General features: G+C 36.9%; 1 protein-coding gene across 2 annotated transcripts in view; it reads left to right on the forward strand.

Moving 5' to 3' along the window:
- CADPS2 (calcium dependent secretion activator 2) overlaps positions 1-25615 on the forward strand; it is a 471665-nt gene that overhangs the window by 328410 nt on the left and 117640 nt on the right. For both annotated transcript variants that reach the window (XM_074315663.1, XM_074315664.1), the window contains exons 12-13: positions 927-1114; positions 21204-21305. In XM_074315663.1, coding sequence (XP_074171764.1) covers positions 927-1114; positions 21204-21305 — 290 coding nt within the window. The remainder of the gene's footprint in view (positions 1-926; positions 1115-21203; positions 21306-25615) is intronic.

Below are 25615 nucleotides of genomic sequence, written 5' to 3' on the forward strand. Positions count from 1 at the left end.
CCCGGGATGTAAATCATGGCTAATTTGCAATGTGGTCTTGAGCAAGTCACGGAATATCTCTCAACTTCAGCTGATATATTTGTAGCATGGAGACCACAGTAACTACCATTTATGATAGTTCTAAATATTAAAGATAAGTTATGTACAGTATGTCTAGTATCGTGCCTACCATCCCTATAGTAAATATTCTGGTGTTTTGTTCTTTTTTTCTTCTTCCTCCTTCTCCTTATTACAGTTCATCTTTCTACATTTCTCACCATTCTTTTCCTCCTCTTGCATGATTTTCTTGCCCCTTTTTAAAACACTCCATTCCCCTTTTTTCTTTTTTTATCTTAAAATAATCCACATAAGCCCATATAACCCCTCAAAACATTTTATAAACAAATATTAACTTTGTTATATTCGCCATAGAGAGACAGTCAGAATGAGAGCAATATCCCAAATACTGCAATACTCACATAGCACATGTTTACCACTGCTAGACTTACTGGAATTTTCTTTTAGTTCATGTTATAAAATGCTTTCGGAAACAAGCCAATTTCACTTATAGTATTTGCTTTACCATTCTCTTTTTAATTGATTCATACAGAGGTTGCAGTTTGGGAAATGCCATTTTTTGTGACTGACCATTCAGGTACTGTGAATAAATTTGACAGATTTAAATGACAGGAGAGTAAACCAGATTGCCCCTGCCTTGCGTGGCAGGAAAGAGAGAATGGTATTACACAGGTTGCCAGTGTCCCAAATCAGTTCCAAAACTGATAATATTTGCTTTTCTGAAAATAATATGAAACATACCACTAATAAAAAGAAAAAACGGCAAAAGAGACTTCAATGCCGCCTCTGCTTATAATGCCTAACAGCAGCTGCAGAAAAGCAGATCTTAGTACAGAAAGAAAAAAATCTTTTTTTCTTTTCTTTTGCAGGGTTGGTTTAGCCCTGGCCAAGTCTTTGTGTTGGATGAGTACTGTGCGCGCTACGGAGTGCGGGGCTGTCACAGACATCTCTGCTACCTGACAGAACTGATGGAACACTCCGAAAACGGTGCTGTCATTGACCCCACCCTGCTCCATTACAGCTTTGCATTCTGCGCCTCTCACGTGCATGGCAACAGGTATTTTCACTTGCAAACACACACAGTGAAACGTGTGGGGTTGATCTGGGAAGAGAAAAAATGTGCTTTGCTATTATCACCTAGTAACAGATTTTAAATAGCAAACACTTCTTAGAAGAGAACAAAAACCAACAAAGGAAAAATGTACATCGATGTGATATAGGTGGGCTGCACTTTATGTTCTTTTTTGCCAATAAAGCCGAGAGAGAGAGAGAGAGAGAGAGAGAGAGAGAGAGAGAGAGAGAGAGAGTCAGAATCTGAGATTAGAAGTTGCCTTTTAGTTCTTATGGGCCACCCAGTACTAGGTCTGCACAGCTTAAGTGTCACCGGTATTTCTATTGTAATGCATTTATACGAGTATGTCTGGGACGTTTTGTTGATAGGTTTCTGTATTTCTAATGATCCTTGCTTTTCCACTGGTTTCGTAAAGCAAGATGAATAAGGGAGTTTATGTAGTGTCTTCTCCCAGCCCCTCCCCTCATCTACACTTTAGGAATAAGTATGTCCTTTTAGCACTCTGGTGACCTCACCTCTTGCTTTACCAAAAGGGTGGAAAATCACCTAAGCAAGCCCCCAAAACTATGCACCTCTGAGTTTAAAATCTCTCCATGTCACTCCACCTCTCTTCTCTTAATCCTGTCCCAGAGAACCTTTGCTAGGTGGTCTCCCATACAGGACGTACCCCTTATCCTATCCCCTTGTACATTCAACCATTATCCCATTTCCCCCTCTTTATGTTTCCTTTCTTCCCACAAACCTGTCTAAGCATCACCTAGCCTCACAACATAACAGAGTGGTCAAGAGATTCAGAAATCAGACCACCTCGGTTCAAATCAACACTTAGTAACTGTGTGGGGTAAGGGCAAGCTTCTTAATCTATTTGGGTTTTCCCTTCAGTACCTCTAAGAAACACATAAAATAGCATCTCTCCCAGAAAGCATTAATTGTGTTAGGGATTAAATGCATTAATATATATCAAGTACTTAGAACAATAGTACCTGGCACAGGAGTAGTTAAAAAGTGTTCACTGATAGTTTGTATTGTCTTAAGTGCTATTATTATGGCAAGCTACTTTTCCATCGTTCTGTTTCCAATCCAACCTCTCACCATTCTGTCTGGCTTCTAGCGCCTCACTTGTCAGTGAGTCTTTTGGAAATGGATTGCGTGGGGACCTAATCAGCAGCCTGTGCCCCAGCCTCACGCTCCTTACGCTCACTGAAAAGCTGATGCTGTGGCGTGTCCAAGCCTCCGTGTTACCTAAAATGCTGCTTGTCTTCCCTGAGGCAGCACTAACTCCGCTCTCCTCTTATCTGTTCCTGCAACCATCTCTTTGCTAACAGTTCCTGTTCCTCCAGTCTCCAAGTACAGTGTAATGTTTTTTCTCACATCTGTTCTTGAACTTGCCCTCTTCTTTCTGAGAACTTTTCTACTTCAGTGAAAAATTCTACTTCAGTGATCTCACCTCTTTTCCACTATGACCTCTCTTTGTACAGATAATTCCAACCCAATTATTCTCCTAAAGTACAGATCTCTGTCAACAGTTGGGGGCTTGAATGTTCTACTGGCACTTTTCAGTTCTCCTTGTATAAAATTAAATCTGCCTTCTCACTAAACCAGCTCCTATACCTTTTTTAGGTCCTAGCAAAAGGGAACACTCCAGGCACCACGTAAGTGTTTGATGAACGAACAAATGAATGACTTCATTATTCATGTTATTGTCACTTCCATCAATGGCCCACTCACTTTTTGTTCATCTGTATCTTTTACCTCCTAGACCCAATTTGTTGCCAATGTCAATATTCTGTCTTCAGTTTCTCTCTTTTTGCTATTTCCATGCCCTGCATTTTGTCTCTCTTTTTACTATTTCCATGCATCTACCCTAATTCTGGCCTTCATTTTTTCTTCCTGATCTATCTTTCTTCATTTCTCTACTGCTTTTTTCTCAATACAGTAGCCTAGCAATCACCTTCTAAATTACAGATTCATTTTTACTATACTCCTTTAGAAAAACCTTCAGTGGTTCTTATTTGATTATTGAATTAAAAATAGATTCCAAGCAATAGTATTAAGGTTTTCCCAATATCGTCCATTCTGAAGTCACAGTGTTTTCCTCATAATCTTTACCCCAGATACCTCGTTATTCTCCCTGTAATGTTTCTCTTTTTCCAAGTTTGTAACAGTCAGATCACAAAACTCCTCTAAGAAGACTTCTGTTAACTCATTCAAACACTAAAAACCTTCTCTCTGTAGTTTTCTTATGAACTTTATTGTGTATATTTATATACCACACACACACACCTACACCCCTACACCTACACCTACACCTACACCTGCTTCTCTTCTACTACATCGTATTCTGAAGGCAAAACTAGTTCTCATTCACCTATTATCCTCTCAAGACCTCACCACAGTGCCTTGCATATTGTGGGTGCACAATAAATATTAGTAGAATTTAAGTTGTCACTGTTGTTGCTGTTTCACATCCCATAATAAAATAAAACCAATCCTAGTCTCAGAATCTCTTCTGGTTTTGACCTCATTGGGAAACTCAGCCTTCCTTGCGAGTTATGGGGATTGTATTACCCCAAACTAAACCATCTGCACTTGGCAAACGTGAGAAAGGAGGGAAGGGGACAGGGGACAGTCAGGATGGCTGATCTTTGATAGACAGCGTGGGAGGGGCTGTTTTCCTAAACTGTCTCCCATCTCCTGGCTCTGTCTTAATTCCTCCTCACCCATGGATATCAAAGGATAGGCCTTCCAGTGTTCGGAAGTTCTCCAGAAAGCAGGAAGATAAAAAGGTTTTAGTGAAACCGACATACCCGACACATTTTGTATGATCAGATTATTTTAGTCATTAACACAGAAAGGTAAAATTAAATTGAGAATATTAAGTAGGAAATTCAGCTAATGCGCCCCCAAAATGTATGTATTTGAGACACATTTTAATGGGAAGTTACTCAGCCAACTGGGAGCTGCTGCCACCACCTGGGAGGCAGCCTGATTTGAATCTGTAGGTTGCCATAGTTACTTTTATTCTGTAAAAGTATTGTTTTCTTTGTAATGATACACTGTAAGGTGTAATTTAAGGTATGTTTGTAAGTTCATGTATATATTAATAGTACACATTTAATCCATTTTCCAGGTTAAAAAATGTACATATCAGGTATCTCTGGGTGGTGTTTTAGAATAGAAATTTGAGTCAGTCTCTGATTCAACAGTTAGGTTGCATGTATCTTAAGAAAAAAGAAAGGAAGAAATAGGTTTTAAGGAAATTTGAACCTCATTTTAGGGTAGAAATTATCCAAGATAAGCTGAAAGATACGATGTTTCCTGTAATTTTTAGAGTCAAACAGATGTCATTCAGGAATGTCATGCTGTCACAATGAAAGAATAAAAAGAAGCAGAAGAGCTCTACTTGAATCTCAACTCTAAAATTTGCACACTGACCCCTGATGGGCAAATCACTTAACCTTTCTGAAATTCAGGGCTCATATGTAAAAGGGGAAACACTAATGTGCAGGTACTGGGTAATTATAAAATATTCTATCACTATTGATTAGTTGTTATTCTAATATGCTTCCCTTTGGTACCCAGCCACAAGAATGTAAATTTTGAGAAGTAAAACGTGAAAAGTAAGTAGTTAGAGTTGTAATACCTCGTGCTAAGCGGAAATATTTCAGTGTGTATATAATTATATTTCTTTGCTAATAAAATATTCAGGTTTTAGCCACCTCCCTTGTGAAAAGAAGCTTCCCTTGTCTATGTCTGCAGCATCTGATATTTATCGTGTCTTCCGTTAAAAATGCTGTCAATGTCAAGTCTGACTTTTCAGTCCGTGTTTGCCGTCCTCTCTTTTTATGACCGTTTTTACATCCATTGAAACACGCATTCAGAGTCGCGCTGCTCATTACCTGAACTAACTCTATCAAAAATTCAAAAGGAAGCAGGATTGCCTTTTGTTACTGACTGAAGTGAAGGACAGCAGTGCTGTCTGGATCTGAAATTTTCCCGGAAGCACATCCTTTTACAGCGCGATGAGCTCTCTGGGTGTGTTCCTTCTGTGCAGGCGCATCTTCTCTGAATAGCACTCCGAGTGTTTCAGGAATAAAAGGATAGAGTTAAACAGAAACAGTCTAGCTGGTACGAACACTGAAGAAGAGAGAAAGAAAGACACAAGTGAGTCAAGGACAGACTCAGATACACTCCTGCAGGATGACAGCCCCACGCATCCGTGAATGACACAGCCACTCACTCAGCCATACGTAGTACCTCCGAGGACTGATGGGAAGGAGAAAAGAGGATTTCAGAGACAATGCACTGAAGGGCAGAGGTCTAGGTTGATATGTGTGGTTATACATCTGGGTTTTGTAAGTCAGGCTGAGGGTGGAGAAACTAAAGCAGCAACACAAAATGGCTTTTATGTTCCGGTTTAATGTAAGATAGGCAGCTCCCCCCGGGTTAGTGGGGCCGTCTTAGAGCTGCTGCACACCTGACAAAGGCCAGCTCCAATGCGCTCGCTTTCAAGCACAGGGTGCAGGAACACAACATGACTATACATAAAGCGGTCCCTATTTTCTGTGGACTCCAGATCGTATCACAGAGGCAACCATCATGGGCACCAGTCAAATCATGTCACAACACCTCCATCTTCACGGACGATAACCTTTCCTCTTTCCTGTCGCTTCAGAAATGATGCCTCAACTTCCTGCCTCTCCTCTTAAGAGACAGTGATGTATTTTTGAGTAAAAGTCATAGATAATTACATCAAATAGGATCATTAAGAGTTTTCATTGCTACTTCTTAATTCTAGTCTTGGGATACAGGTGTAAAAAAATCAAGTATAAATGCTATACAAATTGTGCAGCTAGAGATTAACTTCTGGGGCAGGTGGGCAGCCACATCAAATGTCAAAGCAAGGTTATCCTCATGTAATGTGGCCAGTCTGACAGACTTCCTCCTACATGCCATGTGTGCAAAGGTTGAAGGGGCAGTGATCAGTGAATGCCTCTTAAATACACACTGAGGGTTCTATTTTTATTCTATCAGAAGCTGTAGAACGCCCCCAAATCTGCTTCTAACTTTCCCAGCAGCAACATCTATCCCCACCCAACCTAGAGTTCAGTACTCAAGCAAGATAATCATGCCTTTCAAAACAAGGCAGACAAACCAAAACAGAGAGAAGTGAATGCTATGGGAGAGACTTAGTTTGTGGGAAATAGCACTGAGCTAGGAGTCAGAAAGGGCGCTGTCCGAGCTCTTCTACTTATGAGCTATTTCATTTTGAGCAATTGGTCCTGTCTCAATTTCCCATCTGTTCATTGTGAAAAATAATATTAATGTGCTCTACCTGCTATGGTTCATAATAGGTCACAGGAAATTATGTAAACACTCTGTAAATGATAAAATATGCTTCAGTGTCAGTCAGTGATATTTTACATTCAATACAGTAGTGAAATACACTTTTGCAGATTGCTCTGTAAAAGACCAGCAGTGCAAAGGTAAACTCTGAGACTGTCATGGTTCTAGTGGCATACTGTAGACATGTCTCAAGGAGGAAGACGTGACTGGAAAAGCACTGAGCAGGTGCCTCACCTCATCTGCTGTCCGTGATGGTTAGAAGGAGCCCTGGAGAGGTTCTGGGGTCTCCCCTTCCCCCTGTTTCATCCCAGCCCTCATGTTGCTGGAAGACATTGTAGGCCGAATGTGGTGGCAAAGAGATAGCCAAAAGCAGGAACCAAGAACCCCATCGCCCAACGTACGCACGCAACGTACCTCAGCTACCATTGGGGAATAGTTACTAAGGACACTTAATCAACTTTCGGTTTTCCCTCCACACCATTCATTCACAGCCAACAGCTCCTGGATATTTCTGAAACAATGCCTAAAAGAGCCTACTGGTCAACCACAGAGGAAGAGACAGGGCTAAGAAATGTTTCACTATGTGTTAGAATATAAGTCAGGTTCACAATGAACAGAAACATGAGCTACTCCTCTGTGTGGCTTGTCTTAAACTTGAGCCTTCTTAGCATCTAGAGTTAGGTGTGGGAAAGAGTTTGGGGTCTTGAGTCGGATCTCTATGTAGTGTTTTAACATACCAAAGCTTTTTAAGAACATAGTATATATGTAATGCTTTTACATAAAAACAAACAAAAGGAAAAGCAGTATATGTATATCTATACCATTTCCCACTACTGTGGCCAAGCAGTTTGGGAGTTTTAGATCTATGTGGGTGCTCAGGATTGGCCTGTTATTTTCCTTTCTCGTACTATTTTTGTCAGGACTTGGTATCCAGGCTACTGCAGTCATATAAAATGAGTTGGGGAGCTTTCCTGCTTGTTCCATATAAGATTCAATTGACTTGTTCTTTTAAGTTGATCGATAACTCAACTTTAAAACCATCTGGGTGTGGGAACTTGTTTGTGGAAAGACACAAAACTATTGCATCAATTTATTTATTTATTTTATTTTTGCACATATAGCACAATGATTTATATATAGATCGTGCATCACTCTATCATATATCCCTGTAGTCACTGGATTGCACTGACAGTAGAGTTGTAATCCCAGTACCATATGCAAATATTCGGTTGGTGCAAAAGTAACTGTGGTTTAAAAATTTTTAAATAATTGCAAAAACTGCAATTACTTTTGCACTAACCTAATAACTACTATGTTTTCTTGGGTGGGACATTATCAATATTGCACCTTTGTTTCTGCACTTATAAAATGAAGTTCATGGGTTAGATTAGTAGAATCACCATGTTAGAATCGCTTGGGGGTTAAGAAAAATAGTGACACCTAAACCTCACTCTAGAAATTTTTTTTTTAATTACAGTTGACATTCAGTATTATTTTATCTTAGTTTCAGGTGTACAGCATAGTGGTTAGGCATGTACGTAATTTACAAAGTGATCCCCTAGCACCCACCTGGCACTAGTTACATAGTTATCACCATAGTATTGACTATATTCCCTAGGCTGTAATTTACATTCCTGCGACAATTTTGTAATTACCAATTTGCACTTCTTAATACTTTCATCTTTTTCTCTGAGCCCCCCAACCTCCCTTCCATCTGGTAACCCATCAGTTTGTTCTCTGTATCTGAGTCTGTTTCTGTTTTGTTTGCTCATTTACTTTGTTCTTTAGATTCCACATATAAGTGAGATCATACACTATCTGTCTTTCTCAGTTTGACTTATTTCACTTAGCATAATACCCTCTAGGTCCATCCATGTTGTTGCCAGTGGTCAGATTTCATTCTTTTTTTATGGCTGAGTAATACTCCACTGTATAAATGTACCACAGTTTCTTTAACCAATTGTCTGTTGAAGGGCATTTCAATTGTTTTCCATACCTTGGCTATTGTGAATAGCTCTGCAGTAAACATAGGGGTATATATGGGGTTTTTTTAATTAGTATTTTGAATTTCTTTGGATAAATACTCAGGAATAGAGTTGCTAGGTCATAAGGTAGTTCTATTTTTAATTTTTTTAAGAACCTTCATACTGCTTTCCATAGTGGCTGCGCTAATCTGCATTCCCACCAACAGTGGACAATGTTCCCTTTTTTCCACATCCTCGCCAACACTTGTTGAATGTTGATTTGTTGATGATAGCCATTCTGACAGGGATGAAGTGACATCTCATTGTGGTTTTCATTTGCATTTCTCTGATGATTAGTGATGTTGAGCATCTTTTCATATGTCTGTTGACCATCTGTATGTCCTCTTTGGAGAAATGTCTATTCAGGTCCTCTGCCCATTTTTTAATTGGATTGTTAGGGGGTTTTTTGTTTGTTTTTGGTGTTGAGTTGTGTGATTTCTTTATAAATTTGGGGTAGTATTAACCCTTTATCAGATGTATCATGACAAATATCTTCTCTCGTTCAGTATGTTGTCTTTTCATTTTGTCGATGGTTTTCTTTGTTGTCCAAAAACTTTTTAGTTTGATGTAGTGCCATTTGTTTATTTTTTTTCTTTTGCTTCCCTTGTCCATGGAACTATATTAGTAAAAATATTGCTGAGAGCAATGTCAGAGAGTTTACTGCCTATCCTTTTTCTAGGAGTTTTATGGTTTTGGGTCTTACATTCAACTCTTAAATCCATTTTGAGTTTATTCTTGCATATGATGTACAGTGATCCAGTTTCATGTTTTTGCATGTGTCTGTCCAGTTTTCCCAACACCATATATTGAAGAGGCTGTTTTTACCCCATTGTATATTCTTGCCTCCTTTGTCATAGATTGGAGGGCCAAATAGGCGTGGGTTTATTTCTGAGCTCTCTGTTCTGTTCCTTTGATCTATGTGTCTGTTTTTATGCCTGTACCATGCTGTTTTGATTACTATAGGCTTGTAGTGTAGTTTGATATCAAGTAGCATGATACCTTCAACTTTGTTCCACTTTCTCAAGATTAGTGTGGCTATTCAGGGTCTTTTATGGTTCTATATACATTTTAGGATTATTTGTTCTAATGCTGTAAAAAATGCCATTGGTATTTTGATAGGAATTGCATTGAATCTATAGATTCCTTTGGGTAGTATGTACATTTTAATGTTGTTAATTCTTCCTATTCACGAACATGGTATATGCTTCTATTTCTTTGTATCACCTACAATTTATTTTTCTAATGTCTTATAATTTTCTGAGTACAGGTCTTTTACCACCTTTGTGGAATTTATTCCTTGGTGGGTTTTTTGTTTTGTTTTGGTTTGGTTTTATGCAATTGTAAATTGGATTGTTTTCTAAATTTCTCTTTCTGATAGTTCAATATTGTATAAAAATGCAACCAATTTCTGAATATTAGTTTTGTATCCTGCTATTTTACTGAATTTAATTATTGGTTCTAATAGATTTTTGGTGCAGTCTTTAGGGTTTTCTGTATAAGGCGTCATGTCATCTGCAAATAATGACAGTTTTACTTCCTGCTTTCCAATGTAGATGCCTTTTATTATATTTCCTTTTCATGTGTGATTGCTGTGGGTAGGACTTCCAATACTATGTTGAATAAATGTGGACATCTTTGTCTTGTTTCTGATCTTAAGGAAAATGCTTTTAGCTTTTCAGTGTTGAGTATGATGTTATCTGTGTATTTGTCATATATGGCCTTCATGCTGTTGAGGTATGTTCCCTCTATTCTCACTTTGCTGAGAGTTTTTATCATAAATGGTTACTGGATTTAGTGAAACACTTTTTCTGCATCTATTGATATGATCATATGACTTTTATCTTTCATTTTGTTTATGTGGTGTATTATGTTAATTGATTTGTGAATATTGAACCAACCTTGCATCCCAGGAATAAATTCCATTTGATTGTAGTAGATGATCTTTTTAATGTATTGCTGAATTTGGTTTGCTAATATTTTGTTGAGGATTTTTGCATCTATGTTCATCAGTGCATCAGTATATTTCGTAGTTAAAGAATTATTCAGGTTTTTCATTTATTTCTTGAGTGAGTTTTGTTAGGTTATAATTTTCTAGAAATAGTGCATTTCATCTAAGTTTTCAGATGAATTGGTATTAAGTTCTCATTTTTTTTTGCTTTATCTGTAAATATCTCCCCTTTCTCATTCTAATATTGTTTATTTTTACCTTCTCTCTTTTATTCCCTTCAATCCATGCTACAAGAAGTTTATAAACATTTTCAAACTCTTCAAAGAAGCAACTTTTGTCTTTGTCAAACTCTCTTGTTTATTTGTTTTCCACTTCACTATTTTTTTACAAAGTAAACTTTTTGTTTTAGATTAATTTTAGAGTTACAGAAAAACTGCCGAAATAGTACAGAGAGTTCCCATATTTCAGTTTCCTCTAAGGTTATCACCATATGTTACCATGATGCATTTGTCAAAACTAAGAGACGCATTACTTTTAACTAACCATCAGCCCTTATTCGGATTTCACCAGTCCATTTTTTTATTAATGTTCTTTTTGGTGTTCCAAGATCTAACTCAAGATACCACATTGTATTTTGTTGTCATGTCTCTTCTGATTTGTGGCAGTTTCTCAGCCTTTCCTTGTTTTTTTTGACCTTGACAGTTTTGAGGAGTACTGGTCAAGTATTTTGTCAAATATTCCTCAATTTGCATTTGTCTAATATTTTCATGGCTAGTCTGGGGTTATGGGATTTTGAAGAGATAAAATACCTTTTCATCTCACCCTATCAAGGAGTAATGATATTCACAGGACATCACTGGTCATGTTAACCTTGATCACTTGGTTAAGATAATGTTTGCCAGATTTCTCCCCTATAAAGATATTATTTTGCTTTCTCCATATTCTATTCTCAGGAAGCAGGTCACTAAGTCCAGCTCACACTCAAAGGGTGAGGGACATTAAACCCAACTTCCTAGAGGGAAGACTAGCTGCATACATTATTGGGATTCTTCTGCAAGGAAGATTTGTCTCTTCTACCCTATTTATTTGGCCAACCATTTATATCAGTATGGGTTCTTATATAATTATACTTTGGGTTATAATCTGATACTACTTTATTCTGTTTCTGAAATTGTTCTAGTTTGAGCCATTGAGAGCTCTTTCAGACTCACTCCCTTTGATGTGCCCCATCCTTTTTGTTTGTTTTTTGTTTTTACATTTTTAACACTTCCTATTCAAGAACATGGTATATGCTTCTATTTCTTTGTATCACCTACAATTTATTTTTCTAATGTCTTATAATTTTCTGAGAACAGGTCTTTTACCACCTTTGTGGAATTTACTCCTTGGTGGGTTTTGTTTTGTTTTGGTTTGGTTTTATGCAATTGTAAATTGGATTGTTTTCTAAATTGCAACGTACTAAGACATGTTGCAAGCTCATTTTGTAGTTTTCTTGCCTCAGCCCTATAATCAGCCATTTCTGCAAGGAACCCTGATTCCTTATATTAGAGAATGGTATTTAGAAACTGAGATCAGAGTAATGAGTATGCTTATTGCTACTGGGATGTCATTGCTTCCAGGGCCTCTCATTGGACAGAGCTAGGTGACATTGTATGTATACTAACCCATGAGGTCATACTGATGTCTCCAACTCTAGTCCAGTGCCACAAAACTCACGTGAGCCTTCCTTTCTTGCTTATCTGTAACTTCTCTCTTCAACAGTGAGAAACCAGGCTTCCACCAGCCACTACCCATTTACTTAGAGTACAGTGTTTATGTACAAGTCTTCTGGTTATTAACCTTACAGTTTCCAGTCAAAACACTGTTTTTCAAAGTTCCACAGGACAGCTTCTTTTCTCTCCCACTCTCTTTAGTGAGGTTGTATCATACAGTACACTTAGTGTCGCTTGTCAAAATACACATTCCATCCTGAGATCCCTCAATATCCTGATTAATACATTGGGTTTTTTTAAGTTTGTATACAATAATGATCACTTGTTGTGCTTTACAGTTCTTATAGTTCTGTCAGTTTTGACAAACGTAGTGTCATATATTCTCTACCCTAGTGTCATTCAGAACAGATCCTTCACCCTGAAAGTTTCCGTGTGTGCCCCCTTTTGTAGTCAACCATTTCATTAAATGTTGTCTTTCATTTTTATTCCTTCTGTCTACTTTTTTGGATTTTTTTTTTGATAACTTCCTAAATTAGATGGTTAACTTCTTACTAGTTAGCTTTTCTTTTCCAGCATAAGCATCTAAGGTGATAAGTAATTAGACCACTAATTACTGCTTTTAATATATATATAGCTATAGATATAGATATAGATATGTAATATTTGATTAAAATTCACTCTAAGTACTTGTAACTTTTCATTATAATTTTTTTTCTTTTTTGATTTCCAGATGAGAGGGGTTTGGAGGGCTGGGTGAAAACATTGAAGGAAGAAATACAAATTGGTAGTTACAAAATAGTCACGGGGATGTAAAAGTAGAGCCTAGAGAATATAGTCAATAATATTGTAATAACTATGTATGGTGCCAGATGGGTACTAGATTTATCAGGGGATCACCTTCTAAATTATATAAATGTCTAACCACTATGCTGCATACCTGAAACTAATATAAAATAATCATTTCTTTTTTTTATACAGAGCTATTTATAAGTACATTTTTTAATTTATAAGAAAGTAATGGTTTTTTTTTTCTTGAGAACTGATATCTAACCTAATTTCTTTGCGTTCAGAGAGTGTAATCTATATGATACTGATTCTTCATAACTTGCTGAAACTTTATGGTCAAACTCTTACTAATGTTTTGCCTATTTGATCTGTAGGATCATGACCAAGATGAGTGGAAAGCTGCCACTGCCGTGGTGGTTTCTTCCTTCTACTTCTGCCAATTTTTCCTTTATGTATTTTGAGGCTGTTTATTTGGCACATTCAAGTTTAAAATTGTTAAATCATCCTAGTGAATAGAAATTGTTATCATTATTTAGTGACCCTCTTCATAACTAACAATGCATTTTGCATTAAAGCTTATTTAAATGGTTATTAATGATAGCCTTCTTTTGGTGAGTGCACTTATGTCTGATTTTTCTTTTTTATGCCTTCACTTACTATAAACTCTATTAGGCAGGCCAGGGATCATTCCTTTTGTGCTTATGTTGTATCCCCAGGATACAGGTTCTAGCCAGGTTCTCAGTAAATATTTGTTGAGTAAGTAAATGAATGATATTAGACCATTTGTTTACAAATTTTACAGGTGACATGTTGGGGCACTTTCTAAGTAGCATTCACAATTAAATGTTTTTATTGAAATGCAGTGATTTTTATGGCCCAGAGAAAGACCCTACATAACCAGGAAGATTGTGTCATTTTATCCCATGGAAATTAATATATTAAAACAGTGAAATCCCCTTTTTATATATAAAATTGAAAATGATTGTAACATGATAAAGATCACAGTTGATGAGGTTGCAGGGAAATTCATAGTTTTATGCACCATGGGTCAGACTGTAAACTAATAAATGCTTTCTTAAAAAGCTGTCTTACTGTATCTATGATGTGCCTGAAAATATTATCCCATTTGTCTTAGTTAGCTTAGACTGCCATAACAAAATATCATAGATGGGTGGTTTAAACAAAAAAAAATTATTTTCTGACAGTTCTATAGATTAGAAGTCTGAGACCAGGGTGTCAGGAAGGTCAGGTTCATGGTTGGACTGTTGCATTCTTGTAGACCTGCCTTCTCTCCATAAACTCACATAACAGAGAAAGAAAGATCTCACTCTTCTTCCTCTTATAAAACCACTAATCCTACCAGATAAGTGCCCACCCTTATGACCTCATTTAACTTTAATTATCTCCTACAAGGCCTATCTCCCACCCTAGTCACATTGGTGGTTAGGACTTCAACATATGAATTTTGAGGGGGAACACAATTCAATACATAGCGCCATTTAACCTCGCAATATACTTTCAGAAGTTTGTCCCCAGGCAACAATCAGAGATGAGTGAAAAATGCATAGCATAAGATTAATCATTGCAGCAGTATTTATGGTAGGAAATACAGTGGGAAAAAGTCTAAATTTTTACGAATGAGTATTAGATTAATAAATTATGGTACACCCATATAATGAAATATCATACTTTCATTAAAAAGCATATATTAGAATATTTAAATGATATGAAAAATGGTTACAGCTCATTAAAATAATCAAATTATGACTTAGAATGTACACCATATCCATCGATTTATACAAAGAAAATTGGAATTATATTTACAAAATGGTATTATCAGTAAGTTCTGGTTGGGAAATATATAGGAAATTTTAATTTTTGTCTTTGTGTTGTTTTTGAATGCCTCTGTCCAAATTATGTAGTCCTTTAATTAAAAAAAAATGTCATTTAAGAAAACTACTAATGGGTCAGAGGTAATATTAATGTAAGAGAATACGCCAACCTTAATTCTCATTATTTTTATTATAAAATCCCCCCCAGTGTTTTGTGTCTCTTGAATTTCAGAATTGTGTGCTGCAGTGAATTTAATTTGGATAGTCTAAGAATGTTTGTTGGTTTGTTTGGTTGGTTGCTTCCAAGAGAGGCCAGTTATCAAACATCTTGATAACTGTCCTTGGGATGTCACTACCTTAACAGAGTCACAAGATCATATGTCTTCAAAGAGTCAGACAATTGCTTTCTCTGTAGAAATGTCTACTCTCTAAAACCTCCAAAAAATAGAATGTAGTAGGAAATTCAAATAAAGAAAGGATTAGGAGGGAGGAGTGTTTGGAAAAAGAGAAGAATGATTTCAAAATGTCTTAAAAATCTTTTCTCACAGAAAACCTGTTTCTTCTGTCTCAGTGAATGTATAGAGGTCAAATTAATTCCTTCTTTGGATACGTAAAATTTCAGGATGTGTAAAAGGACACTGATTATGTAGTACATGGCCATCCAAATGATACATCATTTTGTTTGAAACAATAGGAGCTGTTATAGGTTGGGGAACAAAAAATAAGAAGAGATTATTGTTTTCTCCTTCATCTTCCATCATTTCTCATTCTCGTGCTGTGTCTTCCTCTCTTTTTTATTCTGTTCACAAATGGATATTGGTAGGAAATACACGAAGTGCAAAGTGGCTTTGACCTGCTGTGCCGCAAGCAGAATTGACAGTTCAGAAATACCACCCTGTAGGTGTCTCTCCCCTTCTCACTCTCTTTAGAGGAAGCTAAGATATCATACATTCCTCAGAGGACAGGGCAGGTAAAAAAGTCTGTAAGAAACTCAGCAGTGCCATGAGCTTTGTCATTTGCTTGCAAAACATCTTTACCACAAGCCACCCAACTGCCAGGACAAGCAAACTTCCCTAATGAGTTGGGGAGGGAGGGGTTTGGTGGGGAAGGGGGAAGGAAATCGATCTCATCAATTTATCAGACGTTTCTTCACCCTGTTCACTCCGACTGTATTTATTCAGCGCACAAGCTTCCTGGGCACATTCTTCTCGGCAACATGCAGACTCCTACAGATGATAAAGGCAAGGGTCCTTTTGCCCCTCAAATATCTAGAACCTGTGCAGCTGAGAAAAGTGATTGAGAAAATAATCATAGCAGATGTTAGCGTTTTCATTAAGTAATAGAACAAATGCGCGTCAGCCCTAAATGATGCTTTTTTAAGTGGGAATTGTGGGGAGATCCCATGACTACGTAATTTTGGGACATGCTCTTTAAACAAAGTTAGACAGATGGTCTTTACTATCAGGCTTCTCAGACTCCTTTAATAGGCCTTGGTTTCCCTATGAACCTCCAAGAAGGTCTTATAATTTGTATTGTTCAAAATATCCTTGGGCTGTTGAGCCCATGTGGTTGGAGTATGTCACAGGACCACTGGTCCTTAAAACGTTTTGACAGCTGGTAAGTCTCTGTTACTCAGATTGATGAATAGCACAAATTATAAAATACCTTAGTTCATGGAAGAATTTAAAGAAATTAACCTGTGTAGGCCTTAGCATATGTAGGAACTATTTTTTGGATGAATGTGGCTTTCAAAAAAAGTATCGTGTGTGTGTGTGTGTGTGTGTGTGTGTGTGTGTGCATGTGCATGCACGCACCCGCACGTAATAGTTTCTCTTAAAGCAGAATGTGATCCATAGGCAGATGTAAGATCAGACTAGTAAGCATTAGTGGCAGAAGGTTCTATTGTATGAATTCGTTTTTTTAAGAATCTTTGAAGTATAATTAATATAGAATACAACTGCTTTTGGTGTTCAGTTGCTTATTGTGTAATACGAGAAGGAAGTTCCATGTCATAACTTATTTGACAATATCTGTAATTAAAAGATATATTAAACTGTATTTTACAATTTGTTCATGTCTTAGACTTCTTTCACAGAACACTCTGTTTCTATGAAAAGCATGTAGTTTCAATAGCTACAGGCCTGATGAGAAAATGAAAATTTTAAATCTTGATATGTGAGAATACCTTCCTTTGTCTTTGGAATCACTTTAATATTTATTTATCAGCATAGAGTTAAACCTATACTAACATTCGAATCAGAAAATTGGTCTTTATGTTAGAATCTTCAGTAATCACATTTTAACATAGTTTTTTTTATCATTGTCAAAGAGACATTATTTGTTTTACTTTTATTATCTCAGGAAAAAAATTTATTCCTGAAATTTAATACAAATCATCTTATTAATAACGAAAATAGCAGGTAAACCCTAAAATTTTTCTGTTAAGTGTAAATACATACTAACTTTTGTTAGAGATCATTTTACCCAGAACACTTAACTATAATTTCCACTTATTTACTCTTCAAAAAATTGCTATTTTATCTACTCTTATATGATTAAAAAATGTTCCAAATAATTTATGCCATATTCATGCTAATAAGCAATATATGTGGTATTACTAATTCATGAGTTCTCATAATATAACTGATATTTTTATACTCTATGTACATCACTCATTCATTTCTTTGGCAGCTATGTATTAAGCAGCAACAACATGCCAGCTGCTATTCTAGGCATTAGGAGTACAGCACAAAGGAGGCAGACAGTAAACAAGTAAATAAATATGTCACATGTTGGCTAACAGCCACAGGTACAATGACAAGCAATAAATCATGGAAAAGGAGATGAGGCCTATGGAAATGAGAGATTACACCTTTACATCCGGTAGTTAGAGATAAACTCGCTAATCCTGAGTTGGGTCAGTAGAGATGAGCGAGCCATGTGTGTACTTGGGGATAGAGCTCCCAGGCTGTGGAAACAGCAATGCAAAGGCCCTGGGGCAGAGCATACTCCATATGTTTGCAGCTAGTGAGGAGCCTGGTGAGTCGGGAGTGAGGGGACTTGCTGTGAGGATAGAGGATGTCAGAGAGTGAGTGTAGGGAAGGAGAGTCAGATGCAGTCTTGTAGACCATTCTAAGGGCTTTGGCTTTTACAGTGACTGCTACCATTACAGGGATTTGACTTATGCTTGACAAAGGCTCACAGTAATGTGTTAACAATACTCTGGCAAGGAAAAGACTGGAGGCGAGAGACCAAAGAGGCTGCAGCCATACTCGGGAGAGCTGATGATGGCTGGAACTGGAAGAGAAGCAGCAGAAGTGGTGAGGGATGGTCAGGTTCTGGCTGTGTCTTGAAGGTACAGCTCCCAGAAATTATGAACTGAGCTTATGAAGCTATTCGTTTAAATCTTTTATGACACTGAGTCTGCTAAATAAATGTTCATGAAATGTAACTGGTTTAAGTTTCTCTCAAGGCTTCTACAAGCACATATTTGGGAATTTATGAAAGCACATTTAGGGCTTCCTTTGTTCTGGTCTTTTTTAATTGAATCTGTAGGTATTTTAAGTTTTATTGATTTTTAAGCTCTTTGCCTGATAGTACAAATAACATAGAATGTGTCTGATGTACATGTATTTAAAATAGTTCCTCCATTATTGCTTCTTAGATAAAGCTTCCATTTTCTAGTAGGGTTTTTGTTGTTGTTTTTGCTCTTTAGTATTTTGTGCGAAGATGGGGAAAAGAAAATAAGGCATGGGCACACTAAGAGCACTGACTTTGGAATGCAGGAGACCTAGGTTCAAGTCCAAGCTCCAGCACTTACCAGCTGTGTGACCTTGGGGAAGCAGCCTAACCTCCCTGAACCCCTGTAGCTTCCTTCCTTGGAGGCTGGAGAAAGGATTGCTATGAGCATCCTGTGTTGTTAGATACATAAAACAGCTAGCACAGTACCAGGCACAGATTTAAAATTGTGCAATTGCTCGTTGCTATGTTTGTTTTAATAGTGACCGTGACAGGAAGATATTGATGACACAGGAAGTGTTTGCATTTGCTGGAAGAATAATTTTACAAGGAGTTCTTACCTTTAGGCTTGACTGCAGCAAAGTTGCCATTTATTCCCAATAATTTAGATATAGAAGGCCATTTCATATACCTAATATTCAGTACATAGTCTGGTGTATTCACTAAAATAGGGACATAGGAATGATAGCAAATCCAAAATATGAAATGTTCTATTGAACCTGTCCATGTGGACCTAATTTAGTGCTAAACTCAGGTAAAAGATGACCGTTCACTGTGTGTAATAGATTTTATCTTGCTGAAGTTTGACATAAGTGGCGTTCCCCTGACTTGCCTTTCTCGCTTTTCACCTCCTAAATCCTTTCTGTAGGTAGGCACCGTGCCCCAGTGACACTTCATATGACAGGACAACTTGCCCTATCCGTGTGGGTCACTGTCTCTTTTGACAGTGGAAGCAAACAGTAAAATTCACTCTGATACACCCATGTGGAGTCTGTCAAGAGAGCAGAGCCAAAAGGATGCCCGTCGTCAGAACAATAAAAATGAGTTCTTGGCTCGTTTCCATCAAGTTTGCTTAGGTGTATTTAGGGACATAACCACCTGCAACTTTGTGGGATGAGTTTTTATTGCTGCCTACTAAATAACATAAAGTATTGTTTTTGTGTGAATGCCCAAACTCCCACATTATTAATTTATATAGAACTCTCAGGTTGAACTTTTCTGGTCACTGTCGGTGCGTTCATAAGTTATAGTCTGGGTTTTGCGCTGTCATTTGCTCAGTGAGAATTGACTCTGAAGTGATATGTGAAAAAACCCATTGTTTAATTATGATAAAACATTGGATTTAGCTCAAATTTCATTACTTTATCATTTATAGATCAGACTTTCTTTTCTTCTTCCTAAAAGTATTTGAAAGACGGATATGTTGCCATTAGTTTTTCTGTAGTTAACATTCAAATGCATTCTGATGGGAGGAAAATGTGATGTATTATGCTGATTATGAAGTTATATAATTGATCTTTCTTTAGGAACAAAACGTAGTTGTAAGAAATATTTTCAAAGCATAAATTCTAGCAGCATGTTTATTTCTGAAATAAATTATTTACTCTATATTGAAATAAACTTCAGACTTAAATGATGCTTTGAGATGAATCAACGGTCTTTATGTCAGTTGAGTCAGATATAACTTTAACATTAATTGTCTTTATTCTAATTGACTAGTTTACAACCATCATACACACACACACACACACATTAAAAAAACAGTGGGGACATCAAATAAAAAATCTTGTTGGGAAAATTATTTTAAGCATTCATTTTTCTTCGTTTTTCATAATCATTGTTTCTACCTATTTTATACATACACGTTAAAAATTAGTAAGTTGGAATGATAAATGCATAACTCAGGAGTTAAAATATAATTTTTATAAAAATGAGCTAATCAAGAGAAGAAATAATTGGTGTGAATTATCAAATGCAAAAAGATTCATCTTGTTGAAATATATAGATTTTGAAATGACTATGAGATTACTATACCTTTTTCTCTGTTTTAACAGAGATAGTTAAAATTTACAGGCTCAGAATTTTAGATGATTGCTATACAACTGGTTACTTAAATTTATATAGAATAAATTCTGCCACCAGATATATTTTCAATCCTCATCTTAGTAAAAGAAGATTTCTGTTCAATCTTCATAACTACTTTCAAAAGTCCTGATGAAAACTCATCTTGATTCCATAGGGATATTTGGTTAAGCACCAAAATCTTGAAAAGAAACATAGCTGGTCTTTTCTCTCTGTATGCTTTTATTCAAATATTTATTTTTATGTATATGCCCTCATATTTAAGCAAACTAGAGCAGTATACCACTACTTGTATCCAAAATTGCTACATTTCTTACAACAATTAAAATGAAGTCTCCTATTTTACATTAGCCTAATTTTTATTTGGAAAAGAAGCAGTTAAGACATTTTAGCTTGCATTCGGTATATTTTTTATAATATTTCTATTCAGGGGATGTTCATTTAATTGGTCAAATGTCTGGTACCACTGCAAAACACTTTTCACTGACATTCTCAAGGACTAGTCATTGTTTTCTGTAGATCTGGAAAATATTTATTGTAATCCTTTACCTTGAAGGCTGTCTAAAAGAGAATAATTTTGTTCTGTTCATTCCAGGTCAAAATATGAAGCAAATAGCTATAAATGTCTCCAATAAATTTCCACTATAGACACAAGTAATACATACACAGTAGACTGATATGCATTTTCCTTAATTACTTGGATTTTTCAGGGAAGTAGATAGATAGATAGATAGATAGATAGATAGATAGATAGATAGATAGATAGATAGATAGCTATAGATATGAAATATATAAAATAAATTACTGATTCTGATTGTTTTTCAGGCCTGATGGAATTGGAACGGTTTCAATGGAAGAAAAAGAGAGATTTGAGGAGATAAAAGAGAGACTCTCTTTCCTTTTAGAAAATCAGATAAGCCATTTCAGGTATATACTCTATTCATTAATACCAGTATTTGCTTTATTCACTCAACCCTCCAATCCCCTACAAATGTCTATGTCTTCCTTGAACTGCTCAAGAATTATCAGCAGCTTCTCCTCCACGTTCCTCAATCTGTGGTCTGCTTCTCAGCCTGCCATTCAGCTCCTGCTGCTCATTTAAGGAGGTGCCTTCCCCCTGCAGCCCGTTGCACTGTACCTTTTGCTTGCCTGGTGCGTTTCTCCTCCTTGCTTAGCCTTTTCCCCTTGGCTCCTGTGACACGTCCGCCCTCTCTCAGCATCACCAGACAGGGAGACGCTCGAGTCCCACCTTCACAGCAGAACCTTTCTTAGTTATTCCAGCAACAAGTGGAAACACTGAAGTCTTATCTATAGTCTTCACCAGTCACCAGTCTTCACTTATCACATAGCTGTGATGTACATTTCTTAAGTCATTACTTATTTTTGTACTTACATTCTGTGAGAATAAGGGCCAAAGAACCTACCATAGTTTCTTGCTCAAAAAATTAACTATTGATACTAAGAAACATTTGCAGAGTGAGAGATATATATGTTGATAATATTTCTTTTCCCCCTCTTATCATTAGCTCAACAGAACCTCATGGTTAAAAACAAAAATATGCCAATACATTTCCTTTTCTACTGCTCTTATCATTTTATAGAGAGCCTATAAAATATTGCCACGTCCACAAATTGTATCGTATAGATGTCTGTCAAATTACAGGTATGTGACTTAGAATCATTTCTTGTGAACTTACTGAGAAAATTAACTCAATTAATATTCCCGTTTAACAGTTTGAAAACACTGCTACCGTGTTTCCCCAAAAATAAAATCGGGTCTTATATTAATGTTTGCTCCAAAAGACACATTAGGAATTATGTTCAGGGGATGTCATCCTGAAAAATCATGCTAGGGCTTATTTTCCAGTTAGGTCTTATTTTCAGGGAAACATGGTATTTGACCATTTGAATCATGTATGGCTAGCCGCTCTGAGCCTCAGTCTCCTTATTTGTAATATGAAAAGCTTAGACTGATTTTAAAGTAATATTGAAGGAAGATATTCTCAAAGGATGTACTGTGCAATCATTCCTCTACATTAGTGGAGCTGGTACCATCTGGAGCTGGTACCACCACACTAACGTAGGTGAATGAGAGAAGATTTTCATTATCACAATAACCAGACGTAAGGACAGTCATTTAGTGTGGCTTTACGACTGCAATGCATAAAGCAGTCTCACATTGGAGAATGGTTTTGCTCAAAAGACCAATAAACTCACATTAGGGAATACTGTTCTTGATAGCATAGCAGAGTTCAACTTACAGAGTTGAGATTGAATTCTGTGCTGATTTTTTTTTTTTTAATAAGCAAAATGGAGAAATGAGGAAGGCCTTTTTTTGCATTTGCGGAGACTGTTTCTTCCTTTGCTGTTGTTGAGTGTTGTCTCTCAGGTTGGGTAGAGACCCTTAAATTTACTCTACGGGCCTTCCAATCAAAAAGAGTTTTCCCTTTTTTGACACTGAGACAGAACTTATCATTCAGTTGAATATCTATATCAGTAACTGTATAATTCACCACGGTTATTTGTATCAGTGCTTTCATCTGCCAGTAACAGATCCTACCTCAAACGGGTTCAAACCAAGAAATGTGTGTACTTACTTACCTGCAGGTCTCAGGTAGGACGGACTTCCAGACCAGCTGAATTCAGTAGTCATAGCTCTGATTCTTTCTGATTCTCACATGGCATCCTCCTTCATGGGACAGCTTCATCCCCAGACTGATGTCAAGAACACAGCATTCCTTGGCCACACATCCATACATGCCAATTTTCAGAGCAAGTACTGTGTTTCCTCGAAAATAAGACCTAGCCAGACAATGAGCTCTAAAGCATCTTTTGGAGCAAAAATTAATATAAGATCCAGTCTTATTTTACTATATGACCGGGTCTATAATATAATATAATATAATATAATATAATATAATATAATATAATATAATATAATATAATATAATATAATATAATATAATTAATATAATATAATACCGAGTCTTATATAATATAAGACCATGTCTTATATTAATTTTTGCTCCAAAAGACGCGTTAGATCTGATTGTCCAGCTAGGTCTTATTTTCCGGGAAACACGGTAGTAGAGGCCATCTCTTTCTGTGATGCTCTCTTCAGATCATAAAAAGTTTCCTTAGAAAATCCTAGCAAACTACCTCTCATATCTCATTTGCCCTAAATAGGTCACGGACCCGTCCTGAACCAAACCCAGTGGCCAGGCAGCGTCCATGCACAGGACGCCCTCAGTTAGTCACCAAAGAGCAGTGGGATCTCCATGATTGAATTAGCCTAATCAGAGCCACCACCACCATCCCGCCAGGGGTGATCAGTCCCCCTCACTGCTGCCCAGCAACTACACGGGGAGGAAGGGAACAACAAGTTCTCCACATTATTTACCGTATTCATTTCCTCTCAGTTTTAGTCTTTCTCTTACATGCACATCCTCTTTTAATAATTTATCTAAAGATATACTCTCTAATCCCTTTTTAGCTTTATTTCTTTGATGTACTAAGGACAAGAACTGAAATGAATTGGTCTAGATATTTTGGGCTGACTTTTATATTCCCTTTTGATATTTGTAGAGTTTGTATAAATTTTGCCAGTTCTGTTTATTTCTGCGTCCATAGAAGACTGGATAAGAGGAAAAGGGACTAAAATATAACAGAGGAAATTTTAGGTGTCCACATAAGCAAATTTGTAAAAATCTTTGAATTGTCCATGAAGATTTTCATCAAGATTCTACCAAATGACAGTCCTTAGCCACTTACGTTAAAATTTAGAAAGAACATAAACTATCTTATTTGGGTCTAGCTGTATTCCAGAAATATATTTCAAAGGCACAGATAACACAATATGACAAACTAAATTAAACATAAATGAGGAACTTCAGGTTAAAGATGGGAGATTAATGCATGTCTGGGTCAGCTTCCTCCCACTACCTGACTAAAATAACAGAACAATATTTTTCAGAAGACATAAACCCACAAGGACAACTAAAGTAAGAGAGGGGGAAAAAATGGGAAAAATATTTTGGAAGTCGGATGAATGGTATCTAATTTAGCCACCCAGGAAAAGCTGGCAGTGGGAAAAACAGAGAAACAATCTGATTTATGTCATACAGTAACCAAAATGTTTAGGAATTGCCAGTATCAAGCAAACTCTTGTAGAAATTAAGAGTGAAGTAAGATTTGTTGTAAATGTGCTTAAAACTCGTTAGATCCCCACATCTCTTTCCCAGCTCAGTAGCTAGCCTACTGCCCCTCTCATCCCCTGGAAGAGTGCTGCAGATTTGTTCCCTGGAAAGAGTAGAATTAGAGGGTACCTGGATTGGGATAGAGGAAACATCAGGCACACTTAGAGATAGGGATTATATGTGGAAACATGGAGATTAAATAAACGTTTATCCTGAAATCTGAGAAGCACAGCCTTCTTCCAGCTCACACCCTTGACTCCCCAAATGTAGGCTGGCAGGTTTATAAGTGTCTTCCCCTGGGACCCTGACTAGCCCAAGAAAAAAAGTCCTAACCTCTGGACAGTAAAGACTCCCACTTAAACAGCCCAGCCAAACTCCCCTTCAACAAAGACCATGGGCCAGTGTGCCCACACAGGTACGCAGAGCTTCCATTCAGTTTTTTAATGCCGCACTTTTGAAAATGATTAGACAGCCAAATGATTAGACATTTGAGGAAAGCATTTGCTATGGAATACACAGCCCAAAGCAAGTAAATTCTTAAAAAGCGATTTGGAAAACAATGAAGATTATATGGGAAGAAGAAAATGGAAGAGGAGGGAGTGGTGAGAATCTATTACTGATATTCTTGGAGAGGTTTGAAAAGGTAGAGCAAGTATAAAACAAAACCAAGATGTTGAAAAAAATGTAAGGAAGGAAGGGAGGGAGGGAGGAAGGGAAGGAAGGAAGGGGAAGAAAACCTTGTAACAAATAAAAGCTCTTAGAAATTGTATGTAAATGGCACACAAATACATACGCACTAATGAAAGATTAAGTTAATGAAACCTTGCAAAAAGTAGGGTTGGGAGGATAAGAAAATAGGAGTACAAAGGTAAGGAAAATTAAAGATCTGCTTAGGAATTCCATCATAAATAATAGGAATTCCAGACACAGTGAAGACAAGGCAGAAAAGTTTGAATAAAATTATTCCAAAACAACTTCCAGAATTAAAAGACATAAGTGTTCAGCTGGAAAGAGCCTATTGAGTATCCAGCACAGTGGATT

Source organism: Rhinolophus sinicus, linkage group LG11 (genome assembly GCF_036562045.2).
Source record: "Rhinolophus sinicus isolate RSC01 linkage group LG11, ASM3656204v1, whole genome shotgun sequence".
NCBI lineage: Eukaryota > Metazoa > Chordata > Mammalia > Chiroptera > Rhinolophidae > Rhinolophus > Rhinolophus sinicus.